This window comes from Trachinotus anak, unplaced genomic scaffold (genome assembly GCF_046630095.1).
Source record: "Trachinotus anak isolate AG129_WGS33_773 ecotype Australia unplaced genomic scaffold, CSIRO_AGI_Tana_v1 ptg000004l, whole genome shotgun sequence".
Taxonomy (NCBI): domain Eukaryota; kingdom Metazoa; phylum Chordata; class Actinopteri; order Carangiformes; family Carangidae; genus Trachinotus; species Trachinotus anak.
The window spans coordinates 1,938,526-1,956,049 of NW_027273855.1; the positions used below are offsets into that span (position 1 = coordinate 1,938,526).

The following is a 17,524-nucleotide window of genomic DNA, read 5'->3' on the forward strand; positions in this document are numbered from 1 at the left end:
TAATAATAATAATAATAATAATAATGAAATAATCATCCCTTAAAGCTCTACCCAATGCAACAAACGGGTATTTGGGCAGTCAAAGGTTTTTTCTTTAACTGATAAGATACAGATTCAGCTTCAAACACTGCAGAGAGAAAGTTTTAAATACTGCTGAGATTGAGCAATATATCTGCAACAGTGCCATCTAGTGAAAACCATATGAAACTTCTCTGTGACTGTTTGAAACTGCATGCATGTATGTTTGCTTTCACTTGATCTCCCAAAGTGACAATTCTCCAGTTTTTTGTTGTAGTTGTTTTTGTACTCTGTGCATGTTTATCCATAGGCTGGTCAACCAAAACAGAGCTGTCAAAAGATATTGATGAAGAGGAACTGACAAATGTTTTCATCCCAAAACACATGTGTGCATTTGGGCAGCCCATAAGCTACTACCACAATCTACTCTCTCAAAAGGCAGAAGGTTGAATAAACTAGCAGCTTTAGAAAATAAAAATTGGACCGAAAATAATAATATAACTGAGAAATACTGAACTGATACAACAGACACAAATTTCACCCCAAGCTGAAGCTTGAGCTGAAACTCAATTTGGTTGCAGCCCTGATCTTTATCTAGCTATTTATTTATGTAATTACGTACTTCATAGTTGTATCTATTTAATTTGCATATTTTGAATTATAAACTGTTTGAACATCACACACACTGAAGCCAGACATGAATCACTTTCCAACAGTCAGTGACAGTGAAACACAAAGCCAGTAGCTACAGTCCCTGTCACAGTCAGGGACTAAGTGAGTTATCACGTGGTTAGTGGCGGTAAAAGTCACCTACCACGTGGTGACAGGTTGACACTCACAGTCCTCCCACACACATTACAGCGAGGAAGAGAACTGAAAAAGTTCCACACAAGACGACATTTTCAGTCAGCCATCATCAAGATCAAAACTCCATTCAGGTGGTAATGACTGACAGGTGGAAGGAGAAATAGTTTCTGTCAATCAGATACTGTTGACCCGATCGTGGTGTAGTGTAGTAGTTTCATTATGTTGATGATAAAATAGACATTTACCAGAAACTACTGAGTTTAGATATCGATCTTTTAATATGAGAAACCTTTGGGAATGGAAGTATCAACATTTCAAGATCGATCCACACACCCTGTGATGTACAATTACATCCACAAGTGTGATGAAGACAGGAATTTGCGAGGACAGGAGATAATAGCGACATAAGCAATTAAATGTGTCTCATATGTCCTTAAGTATGAGGATGAGTTTCAGCACGTCTCAGACTGCCAGTTGCTGACTGCATACAAAACTGAAAGTACAGCTGTCAGTTCAAACGTGAGGAGGCACAGAGGCACATCCTGTGTGAGAGGAGCATCCTGTATACGCGACTGAAGGATTTTAACTCTGTACTCGTAAGATTGATTTAGTTTGTGTACCTTATCATTTATCACTTTTGCTTGACTAATTTAGTAACTAACTATCATGTTGGCCTTTTTCTTAAGAGGGAACAAGCCATGTATTTCCTGCATGGCCACATGACTGTACACATGTCACCCATCTCACCTCTCTCTACACACCAGCACCAGCATACTGTCTGACTGATGATGTCTGGTAATGTGCTCACATTAGGGCTGTAGCCTTTAAGGCTCCTACACCTTGGCCATATTTGCTTGACATGCCTAAGTCGGAGGAGCTGAATGAATTTCTTTATTTTTCAGGGAAGATCTAGTTTGTGACCAGTAATGAGTGTGTCTGGGGAGGAAGAGGATCTTCACATAAGTCAGTGTGGACAGAGCCTGTGTTAAAACCTGTGTATAGAGAAGATGATGGGCAGCCTGTGTGTCAAAGGCGAGCCTATCAAGAAAACACAATGTAATTTGAGTATGAGACTCTGCTACAACTGTAACATGGTGAAAAAGACAAGGACCTGGAAATAATGTCGTTCTCTAACAAAGGAACAGGATACAACCACTGCATTCAGCCTCACTGCAGAGCAGAAAACAGGTGAAACTGCCTCTAAGATCAACTTGTTTGAGGAACAAGCCATGGCCACATCAACTCAGAGGTAAGTGGAGCATTACCAGGGTGTTTTCACTTTCATCTGCTGAAGTGGGAAAGATTCTCCGTCCTCACAAGTTCCCTCTGGAGTCAGTTACAGTTTTTCACAAGTGCTAAAACACATTTCATGAAACTTTTCATGCTTTTCTTAAAACTGTAAACACAAAACCGAGTCGTCAAACCACATTCACCAAACCTCTGACTTCTTGCAAAATCAATCTCCTCAAAACAGTTTTATCTGTGCTCAAAATTTAACACTGTTTTCAGATCATACTCAAAAACAAGAATCAAGAAAAACTATAATAAACCTGTGCACTCCGAACTGGCTTATACCGGTTTCATCACATCTTTGGCAAAAAGTGTGAACAGTTTAGACTTGTTGTGTGTCACCTCTGCTGTAACTGTGTAACTTCCGACACTTGTGGTTACCATTATGCATCACAAGTGTGTCACAGCACACAATGTGTTTAGAGTAACGTCTCTCTTACGAGCTGAAGATTGTTCATGGTTTTGCCAAAACACGATGAATGATTCAGTAAATGGGTTCAGGCCACTGAGTGTTTGTAGTCAGTGTTTTAGCAATTCAGAAAAACTGGAATTGGTGAACACACTGAGCAAGTTCTATTTAAGCAATTAAAAGTGTGTTACATAAAATATACCAGAGCATGAAAAAATAAAAAGATTAATAAGTATAAAGACATAAAGAAAAGAAGAAGGAAGGAAAAGAATGAAAATAAAATAGATTTTTAAAAAAAGGCAGAGTGCAGTTATTAGAAGCCATTAAAAGCAGTGGACAGAAGTGAACATCAAATTCTTTAGCTTTTTTAAAAGTAGCCAGCGTTGGGGCACATCTAAGATCTTCTGGAAGTTTATTCCAGCTGTAGCATAAAAAGTGAATGCAGCTTCAAACTACTCTGTTTTAATCGTGGGACTCAAGATAGGGCTGCTGAGTTATGGCAAAAATCATAATGATGATTATTTTGATTGATACTGAGATCACAATTATTTAACATGATTACTCACTGACTTTGGAAACGCCACACATTTTTTTATAACTTTTTCATAGTGGACTTACTTGAAATTTAAATTCAATTCAATGGAAAAACAAATGAAAAAATAAATGAAAAAATGAGATAACTTACTAAAATAAATAATATAAATTAGCTTTGTATTGCTAGCTAGCTAGATAAAAAATTAATTTAAAAAACTGATTTAAAAACAAAATGTGTTGTGCCTATGTAGTTTTTGTAGGTTAAACACCAGATATCTGAGTGTGGGAAAGCAGCCAAACAGGCCATGGTCTCTCCTGACTCGTAAACTACACACTCCTAAGTATGTTGCTAACATACGCTGAACCTGGAAGTGGATGGGGGATGATTTTTCTGGGACAGGTGAAATTTGTTGCAAAATAGAATGCAGCACAATAATTGTTTTATCTTGATTATCTTCCTTCTTTAGCACCAAAAACAGTTATCTCAGTTTTGTCTTTGTTTGTTTGGAGGGAATTTTGGTACATCTGCCCATTAAATTGGTCACCGCAAAGCGAGTCAATAGGAGCAGAGTCACTTGTTGACTGAGCTACATATAATTGAATGTTGTCCATATGGTCGAGGTAAGTGATATTGTTCTTACACATAATTCGGCCTTTTGGGAGCATATGGAGGTTGAATTGGACACTAGCTTGGCACTTGCTCACTTTGTAGTTGCAAATGGGAACAAAATAGTCCCTGTTTGGATTTAAACCGACCTAAGTCCAACCCAATTTTCCAGTCTGTGTAACAGTATTGTCTGAACAGTGTCAAAAGAGGCACTGAGATCCAGTAACATGAGGTGAGGAGTCAGTGTTCATGCAGATGTCATTTAGGACCTTCATGAAAGAAGTGTCCTTGCTGTGATGGGGTTGATAACCTGACTGAAACTTGTCTAAAGGATTAGTTGAAGTTAAAAAGTGGTGAAGTTGTTGGCTGACAACAATCAATTATTACTTACTCAAAATAAGTTACTTAAAAAAGGTAGATTTGATATGCATGTAATTACAGAGGCATCCAGGCTACTCTTTTTTAGTAGAGGCTAAATAACTGCAGTTCTCAAGGCCTTTGGGAAAATGCCTGACTGGAGGGAGCTGTTAATTATTTGAACTATTTGCAATAAGTCTGACGTCAAACTGCTATAAACATTTTTGAGAAAGAAAGTTTGTTGGGAATAACATAATTTTGTTCATATATCATGCACAGACAAGCTGAAAAACAGTTGACAGTGCTGATGTGTGGCATTCAAACAGTGTCTTATTTGTGATTACCACTAAAAATTAGTGGAGAAAAAATGTTGATTTATAAAGAGTTTTATAACGGTGTACATAAACACAATTGAAATGGAATAAAATAATGAATTGAAATATAATCAATTTATATGTAAATTGACTGTTATTGTTTCCATTGTAATTGCGTGTATAAAAAGTGAAACAATATATTTTTTTATTTTGGGCTTCTGGCAGGTTTATACTCTTTAATTGACAGTTAGCCTCATAACTGAACTTGTACTGAAAAGGGATGTGGGCTAGGGACAGTTAAACTCCTCTCAAAAATGTTAAAGATGTTAAAAGCTGTTAATCCCAAATGTTTGACATTGTGAAAACTTTTCAATCTGTGTTACAGCCTGCTTGAGGAAGACAGACCAGTCTCTCCTGCACCCAGTTATGTTTCCATGCAAAGTGACCGGTCCAAGGACGACCCTCTCAACTTCAGTAAAGAAGGACCAGGGTAAGATATTTTGGTAACGACAGGGCTGGGGGGAGACCTGATGACTGAGTGGTTAGGGCGGGTACCACATGAGTGCAAATGCTTTTAGCAGGTGAGTTGCCGGTTTGACTCCCGACTGGCCCGACTCTTTCCTGCATGTCAGTCTCCCTCTCTGCCCCTTTCCTGTCTATCTCTACCGTTTCATCGAATAATAAAAGGCAGAAAATACCCAAAAATATATTTTAAAAAATGTTGAGGCTTTGACACAGAGAGAGTTGTTGTCAAATAGAAAATAAACTGAAAAGATTGACTCTGAGATAGTGAGAGAAATATTCTAAGTTCTGCTGTGAGGCTCAACAATAATGTGAAAGATGTTAATGTTTGACACTGTAAAAACTTTTTTCAATCTGTGTTACAGCCCGCTTGAGGAAGACAGACCAGTCTCTCCTGCACCCAGTTATGTTTCCATGCAAAGTGACCAGTCCAAGGACGACCCTCTCAACTTCAGTAAAGAAGGACCAGGGTAAGATATTTTTAGTAACGCTGGGGCTTTCACACAATGAGATTTGGAGTTAAAGAGAAAATAAAGTGTAAATTACATCTTGAAGCTCAAAAATAATGTTGAGATGTTAAAAGTGTTCATGTTTGACACTGTAAAAACATTTTACAATCTGTGTTACAGCCTGCTTGAGGAAGACAGACCAGTCTCTCCTGCACCCAGCAATGTTTCCATGAAAAGTGACTGGTCCAAGGACGAACCTCTCAACTTCAGTAAAGAACAACCAGGGTAAGATATTTTGGTAACGACAGGGCTGGGGGGAGACCTGGTGACTGAGTGGTTAGGGCGGGTACCACATGAGTGCAAATGCTTTTAGCAGGTGAGTTGCCGGATTGACTCCCGACCGGCCCGACTCTTTCCTGCATGTCAGTCGCCCTCTCTACCCCTTTCCTGTCTATCTCTACCGTCTCATTGAATAATAAAAGGCAGATAATACCCAAAAATATCTTTTAAAAAAATGTGTTGTTGTCAAATAGAAAATAAACTGAAAAGATTGACTCTGAGATAGTGAGAGAAATATTCTAAGTTCTGCTGTGAGGCTCAACAATAATGTGAAAGATGTTAACTTTTAACGTAAGGAAGACAGACCAGTCTCTCCTGCACCCAGTGATGTTTCCATGAAAAGTGGAAAGCACAACCCTCTCGACTTGAGTGAAAATGAACCAGGGTAAAATATTTTGGTAATGTTGGGGATTTGATGAACTGAGATTTGCTGTTGAATAGAAAATAGACTGAAAAGACTGAACTGAGCACTAAACAGTGAAATGTTTTGTCTGTGTTGAAGCCGGCCCCAGGAACAAAGACCAGAGTCCAGCAGTTCTACCAAGAGGAGCGTCCAGTCTGAGAATGACCCACCTCAATTCACCAGAGGTACTCAAACAAGAATACATTGAACAAAGGAATTAAAATACTGGATATTCATATCAATCAATCAATCAATCCCATGACACTGACACTATATTTAACAGTTGCCTTCATATTCTTCTTGTGAAATTAATGCAGTGTTTCATTTTAAGTTTTTATGATTTCTGTTGTATTTTGTCATGTTAGAGAAAGATGAACTCAAGGCACATCTGCAGAAGAAATTCCTCACAGAGTATAAAGATGAGCAGAGTCAATGTGAGAGTCACTCAGAACTCTACAAGATAAAAGGTGTCACAAACAAGGATGATAAAGGAACACTTGTAAAAAGCTACAATGAAATATTTGAATCTTCATGGAAAAAAAAGCAGACAACAGTGTTAATGAAGGGAGAGGCTGGTGTTGGTAAAACATGTCAAACAAGGATGCTCATGATTGACTGGGCAAAAGGAGAATCCAACAAAGACATAGACTTGATAGTACCATTTCATTTCAGTGAACTGAACTCAAGAAGAAATAAAGATCAAAGCATAGAAGATCTGCTTAATCATTTCTTTAATATCAAGCAACAAAGAGCTCCCCCCTATGACAAGTATGAAGTTGTTCTTGTCCTTGATGGCCTGGAAGAATGTCAACTTGATCTTGACTTTAAAAACAACAAGGAGCTGACTGATATAAAAGAGCAAGCCTCTATGGATGTGCTGCTAACAAACCTCATCAAGGGGAATTTACTTCCCTCTGCTCGTCTCTGGATCATCTCTCGACCTTCAGGAGTTGACAAGATTCCTCCTGAATATATTCAGACAGTGACAGAATGTCGAGGTGAGAAACAAGGACATTTTCATAGCTTTTACTACACTGTGTACGTTTTTCTTAGATGAGAAGTTTAAAGAATAAAACAAAAGCTGGTCTAATATGCTGAATTGTTCTGTTTACTCAGAGACCGCGAAGCGCCGCCAGCAGCTGGTATCAAACCTGAAGAAAAGATTTCTTAGAGAATACACTCTAGTTGAAGACACCAATCATCCTAACCAGAAGAGCACAGAACACATCATTAGAAAAGACACTGAAGAAGTCAATGATGAAGAGAAAAATGAGCAGACTGAGTCAAAATCTGTGACAAAAGTGAATGCAACATCTGAAATCTTCAAAGGTGAAAAAGGACAAAGTATCAGAACTGTGCTGACTATCGGAGAAGCTGATATTGGAAAATCCTTCCATGTGCAGAAATTCATAAAAGAGTGGGCTGGAAAAAACACTGAGAGTTCAGTCTTTACTTGGTTGTGGTCATGGAGCAAAGCCAAAGATGATGAAGAGCTTCTATTTCCACTTACTTTTTCTAAGCTGAACATGATAAAAGAGGAAAAAGTCAGTTTGGTGGGACTTCTGAATCATTTCTTCGAGGAAACGAAAGAATGTGTTATATCCAACAATGCACATTTCAAAGTTTTATTTATCTTGGATGGTTTAGACGCATCTGAACTTTCTCTTGACAAGAGTGATGTCTTGACGGATGTGAGAGAGCCAGCCTCAGTGGATGTGGTACTGACAAACCTCATCAAAGGAAACCTGCTTCCATCTGCCCAGCTCTGGATAACCTCCCGACCTTCACCTGCTAAACGGCTGCCTGATAATTCATTTGACAGGATGACAGAAATACGAGGTAAGATCATAAAAAACTTTATAATGTGAAGACTTTTTTGCTTTATCTCTGTTGAAACTGATTATTAAAGGTTTTTATTTTTTTGAATGTGCATTATGATGACAGACTTGCAAGTGGTACAGATCTTTCATTACTCCTGCTCAACTATCAATCCTATGACACTGACAATATATTTAACAGTTGCCTTCATATTCTTTTTGTGAAATTAATGCAGTGTTTCATTTTAAGTTTTTATGATTTCTGTTGTATTTTGTCACATTAGAGAGAGATGCCAAACAAGAACTCAAGGCACACCTGCAGAAGAGAATCCTCACAGAGTATAAAGATGAACAGAGTCAACGTGAGATTGACACAGAACTCTACAAGATAAAAGGAGTCAAAAACAAGGACAATAAAGGAACACTTGTAAAAAGCTACGATGAAATATTTGAATCTTCATGGGAAAAAAAGGAGACAACAGTGTTAATGAAGGGAGAGGCTGGTGTTGGTAAAACATCTCAAACAAGGATGCTCATGATCGACTGGGCAAAAGGAAAATCCAACAAAGACATAGACTTGATAGTACCATTTCATTTCAGTGAACTGAACTCAAGAAGAGATGAAGATCAAAGCATAGAAGATCTGCTTAATCATTTCTTTAATATTAAGCAACGAAGAGCTCCCCCCTATGACAAGTATAAAGTTGTTTTTGTCCTTGATGGCCTGGAAGAATGTCAACTTCATCTTGACTTTAAAAACAACAAGGAGCTGACTGATATAAAAGAGCGAGCCTCCATGGATGTGCTGCTAACAAACCTCATCAAGGGGAATTTACTTCCCTCTGCTCGTCTCTGGATCATCTCTCAACCTTCAGGAGTTGACAAGATTCCTCCTGAATATATTCAGACAGTGACAGAATGTCGAGGTAAGAAATGAGGACATTTTCATAGCTTTTACTACACTGTGTGATCAATATGTGTCGTTATTTTTATAAGATTGAGAAGTTTAAAGAATAAAACAAAAGCTGGTCTAATATGCTGAATTGTTCTGTTTACTCAGAGACTGCGAAGCGCCGCCAGCAGCTGGTATCAAACCTGAAGAAAAGATTTCTTAGAGAAAACACTCTAGTTGAAGACACCAATCATCCTAACCAGAAGAACACAGAACACATCATTAGAAAAGACACTGAAGAAGTCAATGATGAAGAGAAAAATGAGCAGACTGAGCCAAATTCTATGATAAAAGTGAATGCAACATCCGAAATCTTCAAAGATGAAAAAGGACGAAGTATCAGAACTGTGCTGACTATTGGAGAAGTTGAAATTGGAAAATCCTTCCATGTGCAGAAATTCATAAAAGAGTGGGCTGGAAAAAACACTGAGAGTTCATTCTTTACTTGGTGGTGGAGCAATGCCAAAGATAATGAAGAGCTTCTGTTTCCACTTACTTTTTCTGAGCTGAATCAGATAAAAGAGGAAGAAGTCAGTTTGGTGGGACTTCTGAATCATTTCTTTGAGGAAACCAAAGAATGTGTTATATCTAACTATGCAAATTTCAAAGTTTTATTTATCTTGGATGGATTGGAGGCATCTGAACTTTCTCTTGATAAGAGTGACGTCTTGACGGATGTGAGAGAGCCAGCCTCAGTGGATGTGGTACTGACAAACCTCATCAAAGGAAACCTGCTTCCATCTGCCCAGCTCTGGATAACCTCCCGACCTTCACCTGCTAAATGGCTGCCTGCTAATTCATTTGACAGGATAACAGAAATACGAGGTAAGCTCATAAAAAACTTTATAATGTGAAGACTTTTTTGCTTTATCTCTGTTGAAACTGATTAATAAATGTTTTTATTTTTTTGAATGTGCATTATGATGACAGACTTGCAGGTTGTACAGATCTTTCATGCAGTGTTTCATTTTAAGTTTTTATGATTTCTGTTGTATTTTGTCATGTTAGAGAAAGATGCCAAACATGAACTCAAGGCACACCTGCAGAAGAGAATCCTCACAGAGTATAAAGATGAACAGAGGCAATGTGAGAGTCACACAGAACTCTACAAGATAAAAGGTGTCACAAACAAGGACGATAAAGGAACACTTGTAAAAAGCTACAATGAAATATTTGAATCTTCATGTGAAAAAAAGGAGACATCAGTGCTAATGATGGGAGAGGCTGGAATTGGTAAAACATGTCAAACAAGGATGCTCATGATTGACTGGGCAAAAGAAAAATCCAACAAAGACATAGACTTGATAGTACCATTTCATTTCAGTGAACTGAATTCAAGAAGAGGTGAATCTCTAAGCATGGAATATCTGCTTAATCATTTCTTTAATGACATCAAGCTACAACGCGTTCCACCCTATGACAAGTATAAAGTTGTTCTTGTCCTTGATGGCCTGGAAGAATGTCAACTTCATCTTGACTTTGAAAACAACGAGAAGCTGACTGATATAAAAGAGCGAGCCTCCATGGATGTGCTGCTAACAAACCTCATCAAGGGGAATTTACTTCCCTCTGCTCGTCTCTGGATCATCTCTCAACCTTCAGGAGTTGACAAGATTCCTCCTGAATATATTCACACAGTGACAGAATGTCGAGGTAAGAGAGAGATTCACACTAACACTGACATTTTTTCATTCACATCGACAGTCAAAATAGAAAAAGTGTTTTCATCACACTGGTCTATAATTTATTTGTAAACTCAAGCATTTCAGCAACGTAACACAATAAAATTAAGATGTTTTCTGTCTCTTATTATTTATGACACAGTCCAAGATCATAGAGATGATGACACAAAATCTAAATTATAGTTCCACTGTCTAATAAGACACTTTAAGGGTTTTTGAAGATATGATGAACAACTTTATTAATTGCTAATAGTTTGGATAATCATTTTCTAATATACATCAGATCATTTTTAAGCCATTCACATGAACAATATTGGGACTGTCAGGTAGAGAAGAATCCCTTTAGCATGTGTATATCATCTCCCAGCATGGCACTTATTTTGTCCTTTGAGCTTGGACTTGAAATCTTAATGAAGCCCCCATCAAGTCCACCATCTGACCACTTGTCTTCTGTAACAAGTGTCATGTTAGAGGATGAACCAGCCAGAGGAATTTTTGTAGAACTGCGACCCAAATATTCTTCTTATGAATTGTTTAAATGTGATCTATAACGTATGAGCAAAACATTTATTAACCATTAACAAAGCTACTGGTTATAACTTCTTGAACCATCAAAGAGTAGACAATAGTATAAAGTGGTACCTAATTATAATATATCTATTTTTGTATTTTAATGCAATTAACTTGATTGAGATAGGCCCATCAAAATAACTCCATTGCACAGTATGTCTGATTTTCAGTGACTGGCCTGAGTTCAGGGTTAACAATTTTAAATGGCAATTTAAAATGTAATCAAGAAAAAAAGATACATGTTAAAATACATTTGTTGAGTTTTAGTTCCTAGGTAGAGAAATAGATATAACTTATTGCACTGGATCCAAAAATTGCATCTATTTTTACAAACAGAAAAAAAAGAACAACAGGGGAAATATTCAGTACGGCAGCACACACTTACACTGCATTATATAGATGCCTTCACTTCACTGCAGAATGCAAAATTACTGCCTTACACCATAACTGCTTCTCTGAATAAATTCTACTGTATTTCCCCACTTCAGAGAAAGATGCCAAAGACATACTCAGAGCACATCTGCAGAGGAAATTCCTCGAAGATTATAAAGATGAACAGAGTCAATGTGAGACTGACACAGAACTCTACAAGATAAAAGGTGTCACAAACAAGGACGATAAAGGAACACTTGTAAAAAGCTACAATGACATATTTAAATCTTCATGGAAAAAAAAGCAGACAACAGTGCTAATGAAGGGAGAGGCTGGTGTTGGTAAAACATCTCAAACAAGGATGCTCATGATTGACTGGGCAAAAGGAAAATCCAACAGTGACATAGACTTGATAGTACCATTTCATTTCAGTGAACTGAATTCAAGAAGAGATGAAGATCAAAGCATAGAAGATCTGCTTAATCATTTCTTTAATGACATCAAGCTACAAAGCGTTCCAACCTATGACAAGTATAAAGTTGTTTTTGTCCTTGATGGCCTGGAAGAATGTCAACTTGATCTTGACTTTGAAAACAACAAGGAACTGACTGATAAAACAGAGCTAGCCTCCATGGATGTGCTGCTAACAAACCTCATCAAGAGGAATTTACTTCCCTCTGCTCGTCTCTGGATCATCTCTCAACCTTCAGGAGTTGACAAGATTCCTCCTGAATATATTCAGAGAGTGACAGAATGTCGAGGTAAGAGAGAGATTCACACTAACACTGACATTTTTCAATCACATCGACAGTCAAAATAGAAAAAGTGTCGTCCATAATTTATTTCTAAACTCAATTGTTTCAGCAGCGTAACACAGTAAAATTAAGATGTTTTCTGTCTCTTATTATTTGTGACACAGTGCAAGATCATAGAGATGATGACACTTAATCTAAATTATAGTTCCACTGTCTAATAAGACACTTTAAGGGTTTTTGAAGATATGATGAACAACTTTATTAATTGCTTATAGTTTGGATAATCATTTTCTAATATACATCAGATAATTTTTAAGCCATTCACATGAACAATATTGGGACTGTCAGGTAGAGAAGAATCCCTTTAGCATGTGTATATCATCCCCCAGCATGGCACTTATTTTGTCCTTTGAGCTTGGACTTTAAATCTTAATGAAGCCCCCATCAAGTCCACCATCTGACCACTTGTCTTCTGTAACAAGTGTCATGTTAGAGGATGAACCAGCCAGAGGAATTTTTGTAGAACTTTGTAACTCAAATATTTTTCCTATGAATGGTTTAAATGTGATCTATAACGTATTAGCAAAACATTTATTAACCATTAACAAAGCTACTGGTTATAACTTCTTGAACCATCATAGAGTTGACAATAGTATAAAGTGGTACCTAATTATGATATTTTTTTTTATTTTAATACAATTAACCTGATTGAGATAGGCCCATCAAATTAACTCCATTGCACAGTGTGTCTGATTTTCAGTGACTGGCCTGAGTTCAGGGTTAACAATTTTAAATGGCAATTTAAAATGTAATCAAGAAAAAAAGATACATGTTAAAATACATTTGTTGAGTTTTAGTTCCTAGGTAGAGAAATAGATATAACTTATTGCACTGGATCCAAAAATTGCATCTATTTTTACAAACAGAAAAAAAAGAACAACAGGGGAAATATTCAGTACGGCAGCACACACTTACACTGCATTATATAGATGCCTTCACTTCACTGCAGAATGCAAAATTACTGCCTTACACCATAACTGCTTCTCTGAATAAATTCTACTGTATTTCCCCACTTCAGAGAAAGATGCCAAAGACATACTCAGAGCACATCTGCAGAGGAAATTCCTCGAAGATTATAAAGATGAACAGAGTCAATGTGAGACTGACACAGAACTCTACAAGATAAAAGGTGTCACGAACAAGGATGATAAAGGAACACTTGTAAAAAGCTACAATGAAATATTTAAATCTTCAAGGAAACAAAAGCAGACAACAGTGCTAATGATGGGAGAGGCTGGTGTTGGTAAAACATCTCAAACAAGGATGCTCATGATCGACTGGGCAAAAGAAAAATCCAACAAAGACATAGACTTGATAGTACCATTTCATTTCAGTGAACTGAATTCAAGAAAAGATGAAGTTCAAAGCATAGAAGATCTGCTTAATCATTTCTTTAATATTAAGCAACGAAGAGCTCCCCCCTATGACAAGTATAAAGTTGTTTTTGTCCTTGATGGCCTGGAAGAATGTCAACTTCATCTTGACTTTGAAAACAACAAGAAGCTGACTGATATAAAAGAGCGAGCCTCCATGGATGTGCTGCTAACAAACCTCATCAAGGGGAATTTACTTCCCTCTGCTCGTCTCTGGATCATCTCTCAACCTTCAGGAGTTGACAAGATTCCTCCTGAATATATTCAGACAGTGACAGAATGTCGAGGTAAGAGAGAGATTCACACTAACACTGACATTTTTCAATCACATCGACAGTCAAAATAGAAAAAGTGTTTTCATCACACTGGTCTATAATTGATTTGTAAAGTCAAGCATTTCGGCAACGTAACACAATAAAACTAAGATGTTTTCTGTCTCTTATTATTTATGACACAGTCCAAGATCATAGAGATGATGACACAAAATCTAAATTGTAGTTCCACTGTCTAATAAGACACTTTAAGGATTTTTGAAGTTGTAATGAACGGCTTCATTAATTGCTAACAGTTTGGATAATCATTTTCTAATATACATCAGATCATTTTTAAGCCATTCACATGAACAATATTGGGACTGTCAGGTAGAGAAGAATCCCTTTAGCATGTGTATATCATCTCCCAGCATGGCACTTATTTTGTCCTTTGAGCTTGGACTTGAAATCTTAATGAAGCCCCCATCAAGTCCACCATCTGACCACTTGTCTTCTGTAACAAGTGTCATGTTAGAGGATGAACCAGCCAGAGGAATTTTTGTAGAACTGCGACCCAAATATTCTTCTTATGAATTGTTTAAATGTGATCTATAAAGTATTAGCAAAACATTTATTAATCATTAACAATGCTGCAGGTTATAACTTCTTGACCCATGATTGAGTAAGCAATGGTATAAAGTGGTACCTAATTATAATATATGTTTTTTATTTTACTACAATTAACTTCATTGAGATAGGCCCATCAAAGTAACTCCATTGCACAGTGTGTCTGATTTTCAGTGACTGGCCTGAGTTCAGGGTTAACAATTTTAAAATGGGAATTTAAAATGTAAGAAAAAGAAGATATATGTTAAATACATTTGTTGAGTTTAAGTTCATAAGTAGAAAAATAGATGTAACTTATCCACTTATCCATAACTGGATCCAAAAATTGCTTCTATTTTTTGGCCTTTATTTGTGTGTCAGTGTTATGATAGAATAACATAGAAAAACATACAGGACAGGCTATAAAAATACCTGACAGACTAAGGGGAGAGAGAAGTTATTTATAATCTTAATAATGTATAATAATAGACATAGTGATGAGAGGGAGTACGGAAGGTGTCTAGTGTTGAGATATGACAATGGTGGTGTGTGTGTGTATGTGTGTATATGTGACTTCAAATGATGATGGAATGATATTGCAGTAAGGGGCATGCTACACAGATAAATACAAGGTGATGGTATGACAAGATTGTGCAACCAATACAGTATAGTTGCGGATAAAAAACAAACAAACAAAAAACAAAAAAGGGGTGTGGATGTATGTGATTGAGTATGGGTGTCTGTCTGTGTATGACTGTATTTATGTTGGTTGTAGGTGGTGCTGGGGCGGGGTAGAGTGGAGCGGGCAGCCAGGTCTGGCTGTCAGCAGTCAGGCCCAGAGGTGGGGTAGCTGTGGGGTGGGGAAGGGAGGCTAGGGTGCCTGAGGGGCTGAGTTTTTTTTAATTTTTTTAAATAGAACAATTTGGTTGGTGTATTTTGGTGGAGACTGATGTCTTGGTGGGCAACCCTGAGATCCAGAGGAAGAGAGTCTTCCCACCCTGCAGACCCCCTTGTAAATTGTGTTCAGGCCTGGTAGGATCTGATGTTTGTTGGGTAACCCTCAGATCCTGAGGAATAGAGTCTGCCCATCCTCCAGACCCCCTTGACATCTGGACTCAGGCCTGGACAGCACTAGCACCCAATCCCTGTACAGCAGCTCGTGTCATTAGGATAGCCCCACCAATCTCCGGGGACCGGATCCTGCACCACAGTGGCCACCGGAGGAAAAGATGATTGTAGTTGGATTGTTGAAATGTTTTAATGTGTTGTATTGATTGACTGTGAGTGTGATGTCGTGTGTGTATATAATGGAGTACTTAAAAATAAATAAATAATTACAAATAAATAATTGAGTACATAGTAGGTTGATAATGTGATAATAGTTGTGTGTCTAGGTAGGAGAGGCAATTGAGTGTACATATAGAAGTGGGAGATGATAATGGGAATAATATTGATGACAATGGTAATGATGATATTAGCAATGACACCATATGTGTAATGGTATTGACAACAATCATCATGACAGCATGTGAAAAACAAAAAACATGTATCCCAAAATAAACAAGTAATTAAATAAGTAAATCACCAGATAGGTAGAAACAAAATTCTCTGAGAAAATTGTATTTAAACCAAATAACCAAAAAAAGGAGGGAGAAGAGAAAAGAAAGAGGGAGAAAGGAAAAGGAAGAGAATGAGAGAAAGAAAAAAAATAAAGGGTTTGCAGTGTACATGGAGTGGGGGTGTATTTCAGATTGGGTGTATGTATTTACTGTGGTTGGTGGACAGGCAAAACGAGTGAGGGGTTTGATATCGGTGCAAGATTATGAGGTGAAGTTAATGATTCAAGGGTTCCAGATTCTGTCAAAGTCAATGTTTGGGTTTTTGATGGAGATGGATCATTTTTCAATTGATATTTGGTCCAGTAGTAAGTTTTTCCATATTGTAATACTGATGGTTTGTCTAGATTTCCAGTTCATGAGGTTATTTTTCTTTGGCGATGGTTAGAGCTGTGGAGAATATTTTGATAGATGTGTTGTTAAGGTTGATGTTTTATAAGTCTGCTAATAGGCATAATGGGGGAAAACTGGGATGTGGCAGCCTCAAAGTAGAGGATCATCAAGTAGAGATGTGTTGAGATGTGGTTTGTGGGTCTTGTTAGTTTTCCAGGTGAGGGAGACGGGTGCGTGATCACTAATTGTAATGAGGTGTATTATTATGTCTGAGATTTGTGGAATGATTGAGTTGCTAGTTAGGAAAAATTCAATGCAGGGGTAGGAGTTGTGAACTGAGGGAAAGAAAGAGAATTCTTTATAAGTTGGGTGTTTTAAACGCCAACCATCGCCAAGACCAAAACCACTCATGAACTGTTTTATTGTGTCTGTGGGTTACGTGTGCCTTTTAGGGTGTTTGACCTGTCTAATGATGGACTGATGACTGCATTAAAGTCTCCTCCGATTATTATGGGGCAAGGCATAGAGTTGTCCATTAATATACAGTTTGTCAACTGAGATGACTGTATTTTTTCCATCCTTAATGTTTTGTTTTCTGATTTTGAGTAGAATTTTACATCTGTCCAGAATTTTGTGGGGGAATTGATCATTCAGTCCGTAGTTAGTTCCTTTGAGTTGTCAGCCTTGACTTTGTACTAATTCTTTCAGTTTGAAGTGTTCAAATTTTGCAACAATGGGTCGTGGGCGTTTGTGAGCAGGGTTCTTTGGTCCAATGCAGTGGAATGCCATGTTGTTCACAGTGTCCAGGGGCATTTTAAGGTGAGTGGTCATGAAGTCTTTAAGCAGCTGTTCGGGGTTGCCTTTGTTCGGGGATACCAGAGAAAACCAAGTTGTCTCTCATACTGTGTGATTGTAAATAAAGTGAGCATTCTTTCATGTCCTTATTTTCTTTTATTACAGAGGCGAGTTGGTCTGTGAGGGAGGTGACAGTGTGTTGAAGGGATTTGTTTTCGTTGGTGAGTGAGGAGAGCTGTTCCTGGGTGAATTCTACACTGTCGCGTAATTGCTGAAATTCCGTGTGGCGTACT

General features: G+C 37.6%; 2 protein-coding genes across 10 annotated transcripts in view; one reads left to right on the forward strand and one right to left on the reverse strand.

The window, feature by feature from the left end:
* The window catches only part of ephb2a (eph receptor B2a), an 80,669-nt gene that overhangs the window by 49,794 nt on the left and 13,351 nt on the right, over positions 1-17,524 (reverse strand). The window lies entirely within an intron of this gene.
* LOC139620039 (uncharacterized) overlaps positions 1,938-17,524 on the forward strand; it is a 77,966-nt gene continuing 62,379 nt past the window's right edge. For 3 of the 8 annotated variants that reach the window (XR_011690724.1, XM_071475172.1, XM_071475175.1), the window contains exons 1-12: positions 1,938-2,074; positions 4,722-4,826; positions 5,224-5,328; positions 5,488-5,592; positions 6,149-6,234; positions 6,415-7,047; positions 7,166-7,888; positions 8,151-8,792; positions 8,927-9,643; positions 9,827-10,471; positions 11,559-12,203; positions 13,276-13,917. Coding sequence is in view for 7 of the 8 variants with exons in the window: in XM_071475172.1 (XP_071331273.1) it covers positions 2,055-2,074; positions 4,722-4,826; positions 5,224-5,328; positions 5,488-5,592; positions 6,149-6,234; positions 6,415-7,047; positions 7,166-7,888; positions 8,151-8,792; positions 8,927-9,643; positions 9,827-10,471; positions 11,559-12,203; positions 13,276-13,917 (5,068 nt within the window). In the remaining variant the exon portion in view is untranslated. The remainder of the gene's footprint in view (positions 2,075-4,721; positions 4,827-5,223; positions 5,329-5,487; positions 5,593-6,148; positions 6,235-6,414; positions 7,048-7,165; positions 7,889-8,150; positions 8,793-8,926; positions 9,644-9,826; positions 10,472-11,558; positions 12,204-13,275; positions 13,918-17,524) is intronic. The other 5 variants (XM_071475174.1, XM_071475173.1, XM_071475176.1 and 2 more) reach the window with 5 other exon arrangements.